This window comes from Carya illinoinensis, chromosome 2, assembly GCF_018687715.1.
Source record: "Carya illinoinensis cultivar Pawnee chromosome 2, C.illinoinensisPawnee_v1, whole genome shotgun sequence".
NCBI classification, from domain to species: Eukaryota; Viridiplantae; Streptophyta; class Magnoliopsida; order Fagales; family Juglandaceae; genus Carya; species Carya illinoinensis.
The window spans coordinates 35,256,097-35,277,712 of NC_056753.1; the positions used below are offsets into that span (position 1 = coordinate 35,256,097).

Below are 21,616 nucleotides of genomic sequence, written 5' to 3' on the forward strand. Positions count from 1 at the left end.
TCTATTTATTTAATTTTTCTTTAATGTTACAGTTGATAAGAGTGAAGAAGCACTTGGTTGCCTCAGAGGATGAAGTTGGAGGATTGTGGTGATGATGCAATTAATGGAGCATGTCAATGGAGTGTACATATTATGTTCATCATGTAATGGAAATGATATTGGAATTGTTATTTATGAGCTGAGCTATTTTCAGATATTGGAGATGTTAATATGATATTCATCATATTATGTTCAAAGGTTGTATGTGTATTTTGAGATTTTTGTGCCTGTGGCATGTTTAAAGTTGTTATGTATGTGTATTTTCAAGTTTTAGAAGGTTTTGGTAATGTTATGTTCAAATGTTGTAATAATTGTTAAGGGACAGATTATGTTTGTTGGATTGTAATGGAAATGATTGTTGGATTGTTATGCATGTGTATCATGTAATGGAAATGATGAAGGAAATGATTTTCAGCATGTATTTTCAAATTCATCAAGTGTAAGTGATTCAAATTCAGATCCCAGATTCATCAATTGTGAGTGATTCAAATTCAGATCCTGGAATACATGCTAAAATATAAGTGGATTCTGTCATGGAACTAATTTCAGACTCAGGCTATTTTCATCATATGTAATGGAAATGATTTTCAGATTCAGAAATTCAGATATAAGAAACATTTTCAGATTAAAAAATTCAGATTAAGAAACATCATGTATTTTCAGAAGTACATGATTACATTTCCAAAATAAGAAACATTACATTACAAGCTAAGTATCATTACATTTCCAAAATAAGTATCATTACATTCCATATGTTCAAAGTAGCCCAACATTACAATATCAAATTCACAAATAGCCGGTGTGCCCATAGGTTGAAACAAGAGGCCGAGGTACATAATTGTTGCTAGGATACAAAATGATTACAGCCAAAATCAGAACAAAATAAGACCATGACAAATATAAAGCTTTTAAAGTTCCCTTATACTTCTTCTCCATAGCGGTAAATTTGGCTTCTTCAGTCATTACACATTCTTTCATTATTATGATGTTCCTTTTTTGAGCTAGCTCCAACGTCATCTTGCAACATGTGGTTAGTTCCATTTCAAGATTTATCAATTGAAAAAATTCACATTGCTTGTTGATCTTATAATTTGGACAGTTGTAAAGCCGCCTGCCAAAACTAGTAGCCTTGTCTGAAATCTTTGGCTTGGATGGAATCCCACAGTAGCAAAATGGACCCTCGAAACTAGCACTACTGTCACTGGCACTACTGTCATCGTATTTCATATTATCTTGATTCCGGATCACTAGGAGCCCAAGTAAAGCATAAGTAAAGCACAAGTATTGCAACTACTGCAAGCAAATTAAGAAAGCAGTGAAGATCGATTTTGAGGAACAAGGCAGATTCTAACTAAGAAAGCAAGCAACTATTGCAAGCAAATTGATAAAAGGTTATACAGATTGATTTTGAGGAACAAAGCATATTCTAACTAAGAAAGTAAGCAACTACTGCAAGCAAATTAATAAAAGGTTGTACAGATCGATTTTGAGGAACAAGGCAGGTTTTAAGATATTTAGAGACTACTGCAAGCAAAGTAATAAATCTAGTGAAGGAATGGCACTGAGGAACTGGGCGGATTCTAAGATATTTAGCAACTACTGCAAGCAAATTAATAAAAGCAGTTAAGATCGATGTTGAGGAACTGGGCAGATTCTAAGATATTTAGCAACTACTGCAAGTAAATTAATAAAAGCAATGAAGATCGATTCTAAGGAATACGGCAGATTCTAAGATATTTAGCAGCTATTGCAAGCAAAGAATTGCAACTACCGCAAGCAATCCATACTATGTTATCTATTTCAAAATTCTTTGCTATATGGTAACATGCTAGGATATATAAAGTAAAGCACAAGTGTCCACTCCTAACCATATCATAAACCACGAGTTACCTTAATTAGTACATAAAATTCAAAGAACATAATGAAGCAACTGTCCTTCAGCAATATAATAAGTACCTTGCTAATTGAAAGTGTGAGAAAAAATTAACACATAATGAGTGATTTAAACATATTTCAGAAGAAGATTCAGACTCAAAATAGATTGACAAGTTCTAAGACCTTTCACAAAAATCAGGCCAAATGGTTGGAATGTAGTCTTAAACCATTGTACACCAACCTCTCAGTAGCTACAGACAAATATCCAGTGCATGAGATCGCAAGCTTAGCTCACTTACACATTTCTCAGATAATTAATGACTCAGAAAATAACATTTTATTTCTTTTGCCATGGCCCAGGATTCTTTCTTTTCCACAAACATATAAATGGATTCCTAAATGTGTTTGCACCTAAGTTTTGGAAGGCAGTGAACAAAGCATGTAGATAACCCACATCCATGGACCAGAAAAAGCTAAAAAAATAACGAAATTTATGTTCAACAACTACTACCAAAAGAGGGAAATCCTTTCGAGATAAAGATTACTAGAACCATCTATTCTATCCATATAAAATAATTTATTGGGCTCTTAAAAACAAAATTCATAAACCTAAATATAAAATCTACAACTACAAGGACGAACATGGTTGTTCAACATTCATCCATGGCATAAATAAAATGCAAACAAAATAATGAAAATGGAAACAACAAAACAAAAACAGCAAGGAAAAGAGCTCACAATCAGAAGTATCCACAAACCCAACAATGAAAAACAATTGATATTTCGTATCAGGGGCTCTGGTTCGATGGGAGGGAAGGAAGGGGTGGGTCTCGATCTCGAGGTGAGGGAAGGAATGGGTGGGGCTTTGCTTTGATGGGAGGGAAGGAGGGGGTCAGTCTCGGGCTCGCTGTGAGGCAATGATGGGGCTAGGGCAGGGCTCTGGTTCGATGGGAGGGAAGGAAGGAGTGGGGGGGCTAGTGCTTGACGGAGAGGAATTAATGGGTTCCTGAGGGAGAGGGAAGGAAGGGGTGGGGGGCTAGGGCTTGACGGAGAGGAATTGATGGGTTCCTGAGGGAGAGGGAAGGAAGGGGTGGGGGGTTAGGGCTTGAGGCAGAGGAATCAATGGGAGGGAAGGAAGGGGTGAGGGGTTAGGGCTCGAGGGATGAGTTCTTGAGGGAGAGGGGAGAGGGGAGGTCGCAGGAAGGAATTGGGAATTTCAGATTGGTTTCGTATGTATTGCAGTCACATTGTATGAAAATGAGGTATCTACGTGTCATGTTTTTATTAGATGCCATTTTTCAAATGAGACCTGCGTGACCTGCACGAAGATATTCCCTTCTCACAGTAACATGGAGTTTTCCATCTTCACATTTTAGCATGGGTTTCAAATGGTTCTTTCCCATCCAAGGAAATGATCTCAAAATCAACTCTGGAGGAAATAATGAACTTGGTATCGTCTAGGAATTGTGAAATGCGAAACGAAGCGTTTCATTTATCTGACGCGAGCATTCGTGTGCAGTGCCCGTGTTTTCGTGCTTGTAGTTAGTTTTCCTTATTACTGTAATGTCATAATAAAATGTGTAGTATTATTTGAATAACTGTATACCATATACAATTTACATTAAATAATTTGATTTGTAAAATTTAAATTTTAATATTTATTTTTTAAATTAAATTATGTCACTTGAATTGTGTGTATTGTGTGCCTTCAATTAGAATTATTTTTGCTATAATTTTTTTTTGAGTTCTTCTACTAAGTAGCCTTACACTACACGCTTACTGATGTAGATATTTATTTTTTATCGATTTTTCTTTCAACATGTGTATGGTATATGAATAATGAGTGTAATTTATTTTTAATTATAAAAAAGAATACTTTAACCATAAAGAGATTATATAAGAATAAATTTACAAAATGACGTGGCATGACATATTACGTAAAATTATAAAATTATTTTTATTATAAAATAAATTTAACGAATTACGTATATCACGTAAATTTGTGAGTTTCCTTTTATATAATCCATTTTGATATCAAACATTACTCAATTATAAACATGAGTGGAGCCACACCTCTAAGTTTTTTTTTTTTTTTTGATAATTTTTTATGTAAACTTAATATTTGTCTTGAATCGTGAGGGCGTGGATCCAGCACACCCACCACCAAGCTAATCAATGACACGAATTGGTTGATTATTTGAAAATTCTCAACATATAACCGATTACTATCGAGGTTGAGCGATCAAAACCAAATAATATTCTGTTCATATAAACTAGAAATGTTGGTTCGTAGGTGACTAGGAATTGAGTATTTTATACGTTTTTGAAATTTTTTCCCTTCATCTTCCACTTATTAATAAAATCTTCGTAGTACATGGAAATCGAAAAAAGAAGTAAACATTTTCAAAGCATCACACACTATCTCCATCTTCTGGGCTGTCATCAGTGGGCCAGCCCAGAAGGCCCATGATCATGGTCCTCCTCACCTTTGTACTTGAACAACTTGGCACATATTAGAAAGTAGCCAAAATTCACCACCGTCAACGCCACCAATACCCAATACACATAATCCAATCTCCCATCATTAATATTATCCGGTAACCATCCAGTGGTTCTATCTATCAGATCCATAGTCGCCGTGCTTAGATAAAGCCCAATTCCAAGTAGGAAAGATACTATAGCCGTGGATGTACTTTTCAAAGATTCGGGAAATTCTTGATAATACAATACTGATCCTGGGACATAAAATCCCTCCCCAACGCCTACAATGACGAGTGGCAGCGCAAGCCATAGGGCCGACATGGGCACAATCATGCCGGGTTGGCCTCCGAGTTTATGGGCTCGGATCACATGGAGCCGTCTAGTTTCAATCAGAGCCGACCCTACAAAGGCAAGGATATTGATGACGTGGCCAATTCCGATACGTTGGAGGGGTGTCATAGATCTGCGGGTGAGAATTTGCCACGTGGGGAGGAGGAAATGGTCAATGAGAAAGATTGAGATGGTTGTTCCTAACAAGTTGAAGACGAGGAATGATGCAGCTGGGACTTTGAAATGGGGTCCAAGGTGTCGATCCATGTTCAGGGCTTGGAGTATTGTGAGGCTACTAGGGTACCTACAGAGGTACATAAAGGAAGGCCAGCAGACCAAACTGGAATAATTTTGAGTAGGCTTTTGAGTACTTCCACTTCTTCCATTGGACATAGCCTCCATGATCTTGCATATGAGCCGTCCGATTGTTTGTCGCTTTCGGTTTTCAATGCTGCACGATTTAAGAATCTGCATGGAAATCCCAGCACTTAAGTTAAACAACTACTCGTGAAAGAAAAAGAAATCGTGTTAACCAACTATATATATAATTCTAATTTAAATGCAAATTAAATAATAATATTTGGTTTGCTTTCATTTTTAATAATAAAGCCCCCTACTCCTCGTTCTTTGGTAAACAATATATCATAGCCACTCGCCACTAATTAGGATTGTACAAATAAGCCGTGCGGCCGATCCGACCCGAACTATTGACCCGGACCGGCCCGAAATATCGACTCGTTTGGGTGTGGAATATAACCCGTTACCGTTTTCATTGCTTATCGGGTACTACCCGATACCTGTAAATCTGAGACCCACAAATCAGAAACCACAACAGAACCAGAGGCTCTCTGTCACGACAAATGCTTCCTCCAAGTTTCAGTACCTGATTCATCATTCTCAAATCTCAAATCTTCTCTCCATTTCTTTATCCACCTGATTTTCAAGATCATTTAAAGGTATTACTCTCTCTCTCTCTCTCTCTCTCTCTCTCTCTCTCTCTCTCTCTCTCTCTCTCGGTTTGTTATTGTAATTTTCTTGGACGGTTGAAGTATGGGTATCTTGGGTCAAGATGGGATTTGGGTTTCATGGGAAGTATGGGTTCCATTCGATTTTATATATAGTATGGGATTTGGGTTCCAGTCGCTGGTTTCGTTTTCACTTTTCCTGTTTTATTTTCTACTCTTTGCCATGTTAATCGCAGTTTTGATTTTGCTTTTCAATTCTTGATTTTAGCCGATCATTTTCAGGATTTATTTGTCTTCTCTTCATTTTTTTGGATTTTCTGGGACATAAATTCAATTTGTTAGATTCAGTACAGCATGAGTTATGCTTAAGTTATTATTTATTGAGTTTCATTTGTCTGGGTTCCCTTTGGCTTATGCTAGCTAAGAAAATGAAGAAAAGCATGAGAAATGAGAATATAACTAGCGAGATGAAATTGTTGCGAACATATATATTCTCCTTGCTAGATCTTTTATACTAGCTAGAGTCCAGAAATGGAAAATCTCAATGAGAAATATAAAACAGAGTGCTCGTAGATTTTTCTATCTAAAAGTTTTAGTCAAGTTTTTGGCAGTTAATCAAGTTTGTCGTCTATGATTCTTTGTTTCGATGAGATAAGCGTGATGGGTACTCTAGTTTTGGTTGCTTTTAGAGTCATTACAGTCATTAGCAGTAGAGAATCGGTATAAGGGGTCGGAACTCAATTCCGAATTTGCTGTCGAGTCGGTATCGGGCATCGGTTGAACGGAATGTACTTGTTATCGGGTCGGTTCGAAATACCTTGCTAACGGGTCGGGTCTATGAACAGTCCTACCACTAATCATGAGCCCATATATACAGATGGATGTGTATAAAAATATGCCTTGTTTGAAGCATTTTTAAATATATATATATATATATTTACATACTAATTTATGCGTGGCTTATTATCGAAGCAATATTGGTTAGTGACTTGTAACCAACTGCTATATAGATACATATATAGATACATATACATAAATACGTATACATATAATATATATATACACAGATAAGCTAAGGTAATTAATTATCTGGTGGACAAATATTACATTAATTGTCACATGCTTCACATTTATCCTTATATATATATATATACACACGCAGTACTTAATTCATGATGAGTACAAACGAATGGGTACAAATCTTTAAAAAACATTGAAATAATTAAGATAGAAAATAATTTACCTACTTATGGATTCTACAAAATTAAATTATAAATTGACTTGGCTTGATGTAGTATATTAGTAAAGTTATTTTTCTTATAAAGTAGATTTAACGGATTTAATCAAACTATATCAATTTATAAGTTTATTTTCTATAACCTTTAAATATTTGTGTTGTATCACTTCTCATTTAAAAAAACTGATCATACCTGAACCTTTTAGTTGATGAACTGTCTTCCATTTTTAACATCTGGGTGGCTCCCGAATAATAATAATCCCGGCATCCAAAACCTCCCGATGCCTTCCTTTTCCTAATGGCTGCAACCAGGACACGAGCTATGCTCATGAAAGGGCTTCCTTTTGGCTTAACTTGGCGATACAATCGCTTTCCCAGTACAAGTGAGGCTAAGCCAATGGCATTTACAAGGGCGCATAATGCGAACCCTAATCCCCAGCTCACGCTGTCCTGTATATAGATAATTGCAGTGAAACTGATTATATTGGCAACGTACAAGGTGAGATAATACCAGTCAACGAATGTTGCTTGGTCTTTGTTCTTGTCTAATTGCTGGGCTCCCATGGACGCAATTGTAAAGCGCGTGCCTCCAAGCCCTAGTGAAGCAAGCGTTAAGGTCATGTAGAGGACTGCATATTGAAGATTTGATGGGGTTTCACACGTGTATGAGCCAATTGCACATGGTGCTGGCCTCAAGGTATATATATGTATTGTCTCCATTAGGGTGAACATGATCATACCCTGCAATCTCAAGAATTGAAATAAAATGATGAAAAGGAATTGCGTTAAATTTCATCCAAGATAGGCTTTTAGTTATAAGTTTTCTTCCATTACCGGTAATTCATTACCCCGAACATTTCCCGTTAAATTCTGTTTTTTTTTTTTATTTTAAACTATCAGATTCGACGCCCACCCAGCGGCTGCTATGGAAAGACCCATCATGCTTCCTGCATGTTCAAAACAGAGCAAGTTTCGATGCATGTTTACACCAACTTAAAATGGAATGAGCAGGATAAATTTAACTTACAGCACAACGAGAGAGAGAGAGAGAGAGAGAGAGAGAGAGAGAGAGAGAGAGAGAGAGAGAGAGAGAGAGAGAGAGAGAGAGATGATTCCAGGAACAGAGAGATCAGACGGAGATCTACCTGTAATGAAGGGGATGGTAATCCAGCCTCCTCGTTTGGATTCCTCATATGCTTGTGGATGATCTTCTTCTTTGGGTAATATTGTCGTCCTGGGGGAGAGCTTCCCTTCCAAGGCTTCCAATAGTTGCTAGATTTTAGTTATAAGTTGCCAGGCAGTAGAGGTCTTGGGTGTTCGTACTAAATATATAGGAATTAATTAAGGGACATGCATCACAGCTCACCCAAAAAAGTTATGAGTTAATTTTCAGTTTTCAAAGTTTATATATGAGAATTTTAAGAAACATACCTTTTTATAATGTTATTTTTCAACGATAACCCCCAATGGGAGCTACCAGCGACCTCCCTAGCATTTTCCTACATGAAAAGAAAACCTGTACGAAAATGTAAACATGCAAAACAAATTAAGGTGCTCATAAACAAATAATTAAAATATTCGAGGAAGTGTTCTCACAATCACCTTCCCATGATTTGCAATATCCGGGTGATTACATTAGCAATCATACACATAATTTAAAAGAATAGAAATGATATTTGTAATTGTAGTTGTGCAAGCGCCGTGTAATTTTTTTGAAAAAAATGAATTAATACGAGATCACACGAAAAAAAAAATTAACTATAATTAATACAAGATCACACGAAAAAAAAAATTAACTATTTAATTGTAGACTTCACTATTTTTCAAAATGATTGTGCAGCGTTTACACATTCTACGACTGTATGTAACATTACTATTAAAGAAATGTGATTTTGAAAAACTGTTCTCGGAATCAAATCCAAGAGTATCGATACTAATATAATAATAGATATAGGTCCGTAACGGGGAGAATCGAGATAGCAGCCACTCAACTTATAATTATATGGTGGTGGATGGTATCTCAGTATGACGTACGGATTCGTCAATCAAGACTATCGGGGAGTCGCCGTAATAAGTACGATGTTGTTGGATTCCTTAGACTCATGTTCATGATCTTGAGCTATGGCCACCAAGTTATGTGATACAGTGCTACCTCGGCTTCACCAATTAAAAGAATCGATCCACCATACACATTATTGATGTGAAAGTCCGTCACATCTCGTCTTATCTTAAAAAAAAAAAAAGAATATGTAGATAATTTAATTTTCTTTTATGAATATAATTAGTCTTACCACAAGTGGCATATCATATACTATATATGATGCTAATTGTAAGTAGCATGTCCACAAATACTCGAGCAATACACTATGTATTGCCATGATAGGGCGTTTAGAACTGTTCAATTACATCAAAAATCTAGTAGATGTACGTGAAAATCTAGTAGTGTATGTACTCGAGCAATACACTATGGGAAATTGGGAGGTACCATAGAGATCAATGCGGTTAAAGATGCTTAAACCTTTGATCAGGAGTACCTAGCTAGCTACATCTCTTGCTACCACCAAAAACATTCCAAATCTCTAGCTACCACCCTTTTTTTTTTTCTTTTTGATAATATAGCTACCACCCAATCTAATAGAGTAAAAAGAGAGAGAATGGAATAAGAAAAAGAGAGGACTAGTAAAGTCTTAGCTAGTGAGAGTGAAGTACTTTTAGCTAAAGGGTTATGAAATGGTAGAAAAACAAGGAGATTACTAGTGTTGTTTCCAAGGAGATCACTCATTGACAAATATATTGCTTACGAAATCCAACACTTTGTTCATCGTGTCTTCCACAAGCGGCACCTGAACTGCCGATCGCGATTCCCACGCCCGTTGGCAAAGTTACCGGCATACAAAAATCTGACCAATACATTAGAATGAGTATTAAGATATAAAATAAATAATAATTATTTTTATTAATTTAAATTTTTGACATAAGTTATGATTTTACATGCTCGAAAGTTGCTAATCCGTAAGCAAACGAAATAGCTTAATTAAGCAGAAGGAGTGCGTACGTAGGAGTACCTGGAGGTGACTCAAGGACATTGCTCTGCGGAGCGCGGACACATTCGCACTGAATTACTATAAATGGCAGCTATCGTATAGAAAGAGTACCACAGCGTAGTAATCTGAAAAGGGTTTTATAAAATATAGATTTCAAAATTCCACATGGAGTATTTAGAAAGAAAACATTTGGACGTAAGAACCGAAATGCATGGTCGATTCAATTAGGGTCTCGATCTCCTCGATCGGTAAGCTTTTACCTCGGCGTTACCATCCAAAACTATCAAGGTTAATGTTTGTTTATCTGAAAGCAAAAAGACGATGCTTCCCTTCTTACTTAGAAATAGATCATAATCGTTTTTTTAAAAGGATGGGAGTTGGATTATAATTTAAGTCCGTCTGATATCTATATAGGAAAAAATATTACATTTTTTACACTTACATGATCTCGTAAGATGATTTCAACAAATCATGAAGATATTATTATAATGACGTCCCGACAAATATTATAAACATCAGCTAGTTACATTTTCATTGCCCATGCGCGCAGCTTGTTGCATTAGGAAGAAAAAACGAAAATGCATGCTCGTCTAGATCAATTCTAGAATATTGAATTCCGTAACTGAAAAAGAAGAAGAAGGGAATTTGTAGGTTTTATCGAAGCAATTTTTTTACATGCAAGAAGTCGGCCTTCCGAGCAACTGCTTAATTAATGCTTTTATGAGCGTCTTGTTGATCATGTTCGTTTAATTACTTTCTCCATTGTAGTAGGGGGACGTTCTTGAGTAGTCTTGACAGCAAGAGTAAGCTTAACTCAAGCTAATTAAGTTCTTCATCGACGAGAAGCGCGCATATGAGGGTTCAAAAGTATGATCTACATAAAAGACCCTGGCTGTGTCGTCGGTAAAATGATGATTAAAATCACCTACGCCAGTGTTCAAACCTACCTTGCCAGCAAACAAATGAAAGGGATCTTTTGTATTGAATTTTTCTATTTTCCTTTTTTATTGGCAAATTATCATTTTTTTTCACTTCTTTTATATATGCTACTAAACTTGCGGTAGCATCCAAAAAAGTACACAATTTTCATACATAGAATAGGGGAAAAGAAGTAACTAACTTCTTCAAAGCATCACACAAATATCGATCGAGAGAAAAACAGCCTTTGATTTTTGCATACATGCAAGCATGATTTTGCAATGTATGTATATTATCCAAGTATTACCTGCGTGCGATTAAAACCTTGACCTCAGTGAACTAGCCCAGAAGGCCCATGATCACCATGTTCCTCGTCATGTTTGTACTAGAACAACTTGGCACATAGTAAAAAGTACCCAAAATTCACGACTGTCCCCACTACCAATATCCAATAAACATAATCCAATCTCCCATCATTAATATTATCCGGTAACCATCCCGTGGTTCTTTCTATCAAATCCATAATCGCCGTGCTTAGATAAAACCCAATTCCGATTAGTAAGGATGCCATGGCTGTAGATGTACTTTTTTAAAGATTCTGGAAATTCTTCATAACACAGTGCAAATAAACCCGGGACATGGAATCCCTCGCCAACGCCTATCATGACAAGTGGCAGTGCAAGCCATAGGGCTGACATGGGCACAATCTGGCCGGGTTGGCCCCCGATCGAGTCGATGGCTTCCGATCACATGCAGTCGTCTGGTTTCAATTAGAGCACACCCTGCCAAGGAAAGGATACTGATGATGTGGCCAACTCCGATACGTTGGAGGGGTATCAAAGATTGACGGGTGAGATTTTGCCACGTGGGGAGGAGGAAATGGTCAATGATGAAGATTGAGATGGCCGTTCCTAATAGGTTGAAGACAAGGAATGATGCAGCTGGGATTTTGAAATGGGACCCAAGGTGTCGATTCATGGTTAAGGCTTGGAGTATTGTGAGGCTACTAAAGATACCTATTGCGGTACCTAATAAAATTCCAGTGGACCAAAGTGGCATAATTTTGAGCAGGCTTTTGAGATCAGCCACTTCTTCCATGATACATAGCCTCCATGATCTTGCATACGAGCCGTCTGATTGTCTGTCGCTTTCAGTTTTCAGTGCTGCACGATTCAAGAAGCTGCATCCACGCATGTGTGCATGAATGGAAAGAGTAGCATTTAAGTTACTCTACACATAAATAAAACAGGAGTTTTAAGGAAAACTATAAGTATAGATCATAATGCATGTTAGGAATCAACTATATCGGATAGACCCAACCATGCACGAGGTAGGTTGGGAGAGTTTTCATTTTTTGGGAGAGAAAATCAAGTTAATTATGTGACTTGAAAATATCATAAACCTCCGACTTAATAACACAACATCTTAACGATCGAATTTGGTTGATTAATGGTGATATCATATCATGATAATTTAATGGTTTAATATAAGCATCGATTAATTAAATATCTTAGGATGTAAAGTGTAAAACATTTGGAATCTTCAATGTTTAAAATGACAATCCTAAACTCACCCTTTTTATCATTTTAACGAGCTAAATTAATTATAATTGTATTTGAAGTGCTAATAATTTAAAATATTGCTTTCAATATTTTTAACAAGCCATTCACCTACTCCTCATTGTCCTTTAATGAACAAGACATCATGGCCAGTACTCGCCACTAATCATGAGCCCGGATGAACATTAACAGTATCATGACTTGTTTTGCATATTTCAAAATTATATATATATATTGGACAGACCCCATACGCCACCCATTGCTCGTTCTTTAATAAACAATATATCATGGCCAGTCGCCGCTAATCACGAGCCCAGATGGATATGTAATTATGTATAAAAATATTTCTTGTTTTACACATTTCTAAATTTATATACATATAAGATTATCTTGTGGACAAATAGTACATTAATTAATTGTCACATGCATCACATTCATCCTTATTATAAGTTTTATATATACGCAGTACTCAATTCATGATGAGTACATGAAACGAATGGGTACAAATCTTTAAAAAACAATATTGACATATTTAAAAAAATTGATCATACCTGAACCTTTTACTTGATGAACTGTCTTCCATTTTGAACATCTGGGTTGCTCCCGAATAATAATAATCCTGGCTTCCAAAACCTCCTGATGCTTTCCTTTTCCTAATGGCTGCAACTAGGACACGAGCTATGCTCATGAAAGGGCTTCCTTTTGGCTTAACTTGGCGATACAATCGCTTTCCCAGTACAAGTGAGGCTAAGCCAATGGCATTTGCAAGGGCGCATAATGCGAACCCAAATCCCCAGCTCACGCTGTCTTGGATATAGATAATTGCAGTGAAGCTGATTATATTAGCAAAGTACAAAGTGAGATAATACCAGCCAAAGAATGTTGCTTGATCTTTGTTCTTGTCAAATTGCTGAGCTCCCATTGACGCAATTGTGAAGGGCGTGCCTCCAAGCCCTAGTGAAGCAAGCGTTAAGGTCATGTAGAGGACTGCATATTGAAGATTTGATGGGGCTTCACACGTGTAGGAGCGAATTGCACATGCTGCGCGCTGGCCTCAAGTTGTGTATTGTTGCCATTAGGGTGAACATGATCATACCCTTTTTTTTTTTTTTGTCAGTTTTTTTTTTTATATAAATAACCTCATTTTTGGCTGAGAAACCATATGCTTAGTGACAATACAACACAAAAAGGGGAAAAAAGACCTCTAGCTAAACCATTCTATAGAGCACAAGGATGGCCCTTTACAGAGCATTTCTAATATAAGGAAGGCCAAGTTTATCTGTCCTATATAACCCCTTCAAGAGGCAGGGGATGGATGCCAACTCTGTCCAAAAACCTGCACTATTTTCCGAAGCTTTTTGGGCCAAGAAATCAGCTGGTGCATTGGCTTGTCTGAATACATGTTGGATTGAGAATGTTTTTTCTCTTAGTGCTGCCATCAATTTCTCCCAGAAGTCTACCAGGTACCAGATTGGGCATTTTTTCTTTCTCACCCAATTTACCATAATTAAGGAGTCCATCTCTATTTCTATCCTATCCAAACCTCTTTGACAGATTTCTCTCACTCCTATCCAAACATGATCATACCCTGTAGTCTCAAGAATGGAAATAAAATGAAAAGGAATTGCGTTAGCTAGGTTTCATCTAAGATGGGCTCTTAATTAGTTTTGATCTTCCGTTACCAGTAATTCATTACCCCGAATATATAGAAAGTTTGAAAAATAAAAGCAAGATTAATAACCAATAAGGAAACGAAGGCGAAGAAGCTGACAACAGGGAAAGAGCCGAAGAAAGAGTCGGCGATGATGGCACTGGCAAGGGGAAAGACACTGCTGCAACCGAGAACGACGTTGGATATTTTTATAGCGGTTATGCTTTTCACGTTAAATTCTGTTATTACAAAACTATCAGATTCGACGCCCACCCAGCGGCTGCTATGGAAAGACCCGGCCATCACGCTTCCTGCATGTTCAAAACAGTAGTGCAATTAAGTAATTTCGGCCATGTTTACACCAACTGAATGATAAGGACAAGTTTATGTTACATGTAACAAATAGCGTGCGGGCGCGAGAGAGGGAGAGAGAGAGAGAGAGAGAGAGAGAGACCTGTAATGAAGGGAAAGGTAATCCAGCCTCCTCGTTTGGATTTCTCATATGCTTGTGGACGATCATCTTCTTCGGGTATTGTCGTCTTGGGGGAGAGCTTCGCTTCCAAGGTTTCCATTCGCTGTGTCTGAACTTGCGAGCTAGGTTTTAGCTAGTTTAGTTGCCTTGCAGTAGAGGTCTTAGGTGTTCGTGATAAATATATAGGAATTAAGGGACATCACTCACACATAAAAAGTTTTGAGTTTTTTTTTTTTTTTTAATGAAACATGCATTTTTCTAGTGTTATTTTTGTTTTGGATTTCTGTGTCCGTTTTTTCATATTATTAGGATTCATTATTTATTGTTTATTCATAGTTCATGGTAGGAACTATATTATTTATTACCTGGTAAGCAAGATAGATTAAGAAAAACAAAAAGAATGGTCAAGTATATATTATGAGGGGATATACAAAAATGTAAACATAACAATAAAAATTTAGGAAGTGCTCTCACAAACGAGACCCATGATTTGCCATGTATGAGTTAATAAATAGGGAATAGATACACATTTAAAGGAAGATCTGGTTCAAAAACAGTTCGTGGAATCAAATATAATATCGATCCTAATATATATATATATATAGGTCTGTGGTGAGGACCCACTTGACTAATGAAGTTGTGGAGTTGCAGAGTGGGCTGAATGATGGATCATTTAGGCATGCCAGAGTCACTGTCAGAAGACTATGTATGGTGGTGGACAGTATCAGTGTCATGCTTGTGGATTCGTCACTCAAGACTCTCTGGGAGTCGTCGTAATAAGTATGATGTTGTTGGATGCCCAAGACATGCAGCAGATTTGAGATGCCTCCAAGCTGTGTTACAGTGCTACTCCTGCTTCTTGATCTTTGCTCCTCCTTGACTTGGAGATTTAAAACAGAAAATCTAACTATTAGTACTGAAAGAATAAACTCTTAATATGCTAAGGTCTTTAGATCTATTTTATTACACCAGAAATCTTGGAGATGTGCTTTCTTAACACACAGCATGCTTCAAACCCACTTTATATTACAAATTATAAAAGCTTAAGTGGGGAATGGGGATAGTATAAGCTTTAGGTTCAGCCCAAAACGAAACGACAAAATAAAAAAAAAATAATAATAATAATAATAATAATAATAATAAAAGAAAAAAGAAAAGAAAAGAAAAGAAGAAAATGATGGGGTGTACAGAGTGCAGCTAAAGATGCTCAAACTTTTTAGGAGTCCCTACAATCAGAGTGAAAGGAAAGCCCCCACCAAAAACATTCCAAAACTCTATCACCCAAATTGCGGGATAATCATACAAATGCACAAACTCGTTTTGTTATTTAAGCAATAGTCTAATGAGAGAGAATGAAATAAATAAAGAGAGAGGAAAAAAGCCTTGTGATGTTTTCAAGGAGATCACTCATTTGCAATGGCTTTCAGAATCCAACATCATCCAAACATAATGCATTTGATCTTGTTATCCCTAATTTTCCCAAAAACTCTATCTTGTGTATGGATTATGCTGAGTCATCCAAACAAGATGAATCTGCTCCAATCTTTGATATAGAGTTCATCAAAATGTCTAATGCATCTGCTGAAATTATATGTCCACCAAAACTGATAATTAAGTGATGTGGGAAGACCTGTTTATAGATTCCGGATGACGTTGTTACTTAGATATTTGTACTTGTCAAAAATGTCAAGATGCCTATAAGAATTGGAGGTTTGAATAGTGAGTTGAGATGATATAAGATAATAAGATGAAAGTTGAAAATTGGATAAAATATTATTAGAATATTATTTTTTAATATTATTTTTGTTTTGAGATTTGAAAAAAGTTGAATTATTTATTTTATTTTATGTAGGAGTTTAAGAAAATTGTAATAATTAGATGAGATGAGATAGGTAGAGAGGCTTCTTCTATCAAAACAAAGCCCTAGATGGTGTAGTACATCCCAGGCAAAGATGTCGAGTATGAGATGAAGATGACACAATTATTTCTAAAGTCAATATGAGATACCTATATAGGATTTCGTAGAATGGTCTTATGATCATTAAACAAATTTGAAATAGCTATTTACAAACAATGGACATGTATTTTTTCGATTGGTAGCTTGTCCCCAAAAAAGATAAACAGAACAACCTACCGTAACGTCAAAATGAACTTTTTAAGGTTCACCAATCAAAATCCTCGAAAAACCTATTACCAATAACCTATCCTTCTCCCTACTTAAAAAAACCTTAGCTGTGTCCATAATATATTTTCCAGGCAAAAGATAAGTGCAAATGATTTTGCCAAAATCGAGAGGAACAAATACAAGGATAAGTATCTAAAGCAAATAAGGGCATCTACTGTACTTTCTACCGTATCAGTCACTAAAAGTAAGTTCAGCTTTGACCGTTGGTGCTACTTTCGCATGCTGGACAAACACTGAAATGCTAACTCCTGCTGTCTACTGGCTGAGTGAAAAAAAAAAAACAAAACTCCTGCTGGCTACTGTAGAATATTCTTTTTCCAAAACAGTTTCCTCATAAAATGATTTATAGATATTTACAAGAGACAACCTAGTAACCCTTTTAATTTTTTTTTTTTGTCATTGGCATCGGGTGTCAGGTACAACGTCTAATCCCGGGGTGTCCAGTAAACTTTTTTCGTAAGTGAGAAAACAGTAACTTATATTGAAATAAAAGAATTATGAACATTAGACCTTACCGTCCTTTCTCATTGTGGGCAGTAATCGCAATGCTTATTTTTCTACGACTTTCAAATAGGGTTGAAAGTCGAATGGTTCGGACCGGAAAAACCGATCGGATCGATTATTTTTGGACCGGATCGGACCGGACCGGACTGAATGAGTCCGATCTGGTCCCGGTCCAATTTTAAAGGGACTGAAGGTATTCGGTCCGGTCCTAATTCGGGAGTTTTTCACTCCGGACCGGACCGAATGGATTAAAAAAAAATTATTATTTATATAATAGTTGTATATAATTAATTATATAATTATATATGGTATAAAAAAATATTAATAGTCTAATATAGATTATACTTATACTTATACTAATATAGTTATATAAATCACTATAACTAATACTTCAACAATAGCTATAGTGACCTATACTAATAGTTTACTATTAATACTAATATACTATTATATGATTTATATAGTTATACTAATCACTATAATTAATACTATGTATAGCTATATAGTATATTTATCACTATAATTAATATAATTTAATTATCAATATACTTATATTTAATTAATATAGTTATCACTATATTATAATTTATATAGTTATACTAATCATAATAAGTTAATAACTAAATCACTAGAAATATAACTATATATATTTAGTATGAATGTATTATTATATTTTTTAATATATAACTATAATATATAGTACTAGTATATATTAATATATTATAAGAGTTATAGTATAAATATAATATATAAATTATAATATACTAAATCACTATAATAGTATAACTAATACTAATATATAGTTATACTAATAGTCTACTATTATATAGTTATACTAATCACTATAATTAAAACTAATATATAGCTATACAGTATACTTATATAGTTGTACTAATACTATTAGTCTATTATATAGTCTAAGACTCTCAATTTTAATATAGTCTATATAGTTACAACTAATACTAATATTTATATTAATACTAATAATATAGAATACAGTTATACTAACTAACTGATTCAAGTTCAACATAACTAATATTACTAATATAATATAGTCAAATTGAATTACTAATAGTCTAATACTAATACAATTATATAGTTATACTAATTATAAATTCATAATAACTAAATCATTGTAAGTCTATAACTATATTATATATGTATTTAGTATCAATGTATTACTATATTCTTTAATATATAACTATTAACTATAATATATAGTACTAGTATAACCGATCAAAAAAATATATAGTACTAGTATATATATTAATGTATTAACATATTATAAAAGTTATAGTATAAATTATAATATATCATATATTTGTAAATTTATAATAGTATTAGTATAGTTAACTTAATATGTAATATGTTAGTATTAAATCACTATAACTACATAGAATATTAGTAATAAGAGTATTACTATTATTTAATATAATATTACATATATTATCACTATCATTACATATATTTATTAGTTATAATATTAGTACTAATAGACTAATAGTATTAGTTATTAGTATTACATATAGTTACATATATTACTATTATTATTACATGATATAGTTACATATATAGTTATCACTATTACTATTATTACATATAGTTATTAGTTATAGTATTATTACTAATAGACTAATAGTAGTAGTGTATTACTAATATATATAATAGTATACTATATGTATATATATTAAATATGTCACAATATAATTACATAAGTATTAAACAAAATGTAATTGAAAAAAAAAAAAAGTCATAGGGTGGACCGAACGGACTGACAGGACCGGACCGGACCGAATGGGACCGGACCGGACCAGACCATATGAAGTTCGGTTCGGTCCAGAGTGAAAAAACCCTGGACCGAATAGGTCTGGTCCGATCCGTAAAACCTCACCGGACCGGACCGAATTCACCCTTACTTTCAAATAGTCATCAACGTCATCTTCGTGGGCATTAAACAAGACAATGGACCCATACTGAAAAACTACAACGTACAGCAGTTACTTCCACCTAAGAAAGCACTCAAATCCCGAAACAAAACTGTGCCAATTAACACGGTTAATTACAATACAAGCGCATATACAACACTTTATGGTTAAGATATAAAAGATGAGCCTTTTTTTATTTTTTATTTACAAGTAAAACAAAAGATGAGCATATTCATGGCATGCAAACCAAAGAAACAAACTTACAATGGTCTCGCAAAGATCCAAGAGAGAGTGAGTCATCCATCCAATTCCTATGTTCACAGGGGCCCAAAAAATAGAGAAGAGAAGGAACTGGGAGTTGGCGCCTGCTTGCTTGCTTACCAAGCCGTCCTGGCAAGCTCTTCCAGTTGATTAGTCTCATACCACAAAGCCAAGCCCCGATGCCGAACTTAAGAACAGACTAATCAGTCTTTCGCAATGTTGGCAGAATAAAATTGGTGTTCCGTTAACCTTCTCACACACTACATTAAAAAAAAAAAAAAGCAACTAAAAAATTCAGAAGCATATATGTATGCTAATTCGATGTAACTAAATAGCAGATATAAATGTAAAAGAGAATGGAAAAAGGCGTATTTTTTCCTAAATGTTCCTAGAAAAATAGAGTAAACAAATCACTCTGGATACAGCTTTCGAACGTAATCAAGTAATTATTATTTTTTTGATAGGTTAATCAAGTAATTATAAACGAGCTTCGAAATCGTTTCCCGCTCTGTTTTCATGTTGCCTTTACAATTCCACTTTGAAATTGACAAATGGATAAACAAATAGAAAACCTAAACTGATATCAACTCTCGGAAAAAATGGAAATGAATAAAAAGAAGCAAACCTGGTAGAGAAGAAGAAATAGTCTCTGACAAGAATAGAGGGCTTAAGTATCCACCTCCACGCTGCCATTGTCTCCGTTGCCGACCACCGAGCACGACACCGGGTCGTTCCAATCCAATGTGGGCGCCGGAGAGTCCGAGGAAATGCACCGCATACGATCAAACCGAAATTGGAACCGAGACCGCGGATTCCGAGGCCGGGGATCGAGGAGACGGAGGGTGCGTCGATTGTGCAGAAGATGAGGGCTTTGTGGACGTATAGAGTGTGAGACTCGGGGGAAACAGTGAGGATTGTAGGCAGGGCTTTGAGCGAGAAGGAAAGATTGCGTGGAGGAAGTGAAGAGACCTAGTCCTCTGAGATGGGCGTCGAAATGGTTCGCCACATTTTGCTTTCAGATCAAGATCCGAGACCGAGAGACTGCTGGGCGTGCGCCTGCGGAGAGTTTATGAGCCTGGTTTTGATTCCAAACAGACGTTGTAATTGGGCCGTACGACGAGGATTGTCAATCACCTCTCACGCTCCGAAGAAATCAAGTAAATATTATACAATTATTTTAAGAGAAATGCTACACATCATCCCACACCACACATTTTATATATTAAAATAATATTTTTTATTTCATTTTATTCTTATTAAACTAATTAAATTATTCTATTTATCATCTACACACTATATATTTATTATAAAAAAAATGAAAAAAAAATTAAAATAAATGTAGTGTGTGAAATGTGAGGATGATAAGAAGAATTTTCTTTATTTTAAAATAGAATAAAATTTATTATTAAAAAATTATTTTAAAATAAAAAAAAATTATTTATTTATTTCTTTCTTTCTTTTAAAATAATTACACGAGATATATATATATATATATTCATAACTATAACTATCATTCCTTTTTATAAAAAACAAATAATGGTCATGGTTGCTTTTAACATTTCAGTTTTATGAATTGGTATTTAAATATTTTCAAGTATTAACTATGTGAATGAAAAGCAATTTTGAACATACACATCAATCGATATGAATGTAATGATCAAATTCGAGAAAAAAAAAAATATATATATATATATATATATGTCTCTTAACAGCACCTAAGCTGTTGAATGAAATAAAAACGAGATTACTAGAGAAAGAGAAGCGATGTTAGCATCCCCATTCGGTACTGTAAAGGATACCTATCCCCATAATTTAATAGAAATTTTAAGATTTTGCTTAAAATGATGTCTGCGTTTGGATTTCCATTTTGAGAAAAGTATTTGTGAAATGTACAGTGATTCAAACTACTATACATCCCCATATTATTTTTTATTAATATTTTATTCTAATTATTTAGACTTTTTATTATATTTATATACTTTCAATCATCTACACTTTCTATTACTCATATTTATTATAATTTTAAATAATAATTTTAAAATAATTTAAATAATTACGAAAATATAAAAAATTTAATTATAAAAATATTATCATACCCACAAAAAATAATTTAAATTTAAAATATTCACTAGAGTAATAATTCAAAAAATAAAAAAAAAATATTGAATAC

At 34.8% G+C, this 21,616-nt stretch overlaps 2 protein-coding genes, 1 long non-coding RNA gene and 1 pseudogene across 3 annotated transcripts; all 4 read right to left on the bottom strand.

The window, feature by feature from the left end:
• Window positions 1-4,247: 4,247 nt before the first annotated feature.
• On the bottom strand, window positions 4,248-8,252 carry LOC122301335 (protein NRT1/ PTR FAMILY 2.3-like). Its single transcript, XM_043112613.1, has 4 exons — window positions 8,073-8,252; window positions 7,762-7,874; window positions 7,121-7,668; window positions 4,248-5,193 (listed from the first exon to the last, which is right to left on the bottom strand). The coding sequence occupies exons 3-4, from the start codon at window positions 7,663-7,665 to the stop codon at window positions 4,995-4,997; spliced, it is 744 nt and encodes a 247-aa protein (XP_042968547.1). The 5' UTR covers window positions 7,666-7,668; window positions 7,762-7,874; window positions 8,073-8,252; the 3' UTR covers window positions 4,248-4,994.
• LOC122301919 (protein NRT1/ PTR FAMILY 2.6-like) lies at window positions 4,357-4,992 on the bottom strand. The gene has a single exon (XM_043113270.1). The coding sequence runs from the start codon at window positions 4,990-4,992 to the stop codon at window positions 4,357-4,359; it is 636 nt and encodes a 211-aa protein (XP_042969204.1).
• A 2,735-nt stretch (window positions 8,253-10,987) lies between the features above and the next one.
• On the bottom strand, window positions 10,988-14,804 carry LOC122301336 (annotated as a pseudogene).
• Window positions 14,805-14,953: 149 nt separating this feature from the next.
• On the bottom strand, window positions 14,954-20,576 carry LOC122301337. The gene is made up of 3 exons (XR_006240170.1): window positions 20,072-20,576; window positions 19,450-19,706; window positions 14,954-15,451 (listed from the first exon to the last, which is right to left on the bottom strand). It is a non-coding gene; the product is annotated as an uncharacterized LOC122301337 (long non-coding RNA).
• Between the last annotated feature and the right edge of the window lie 1,040 nt (window positions 20,577-21,616).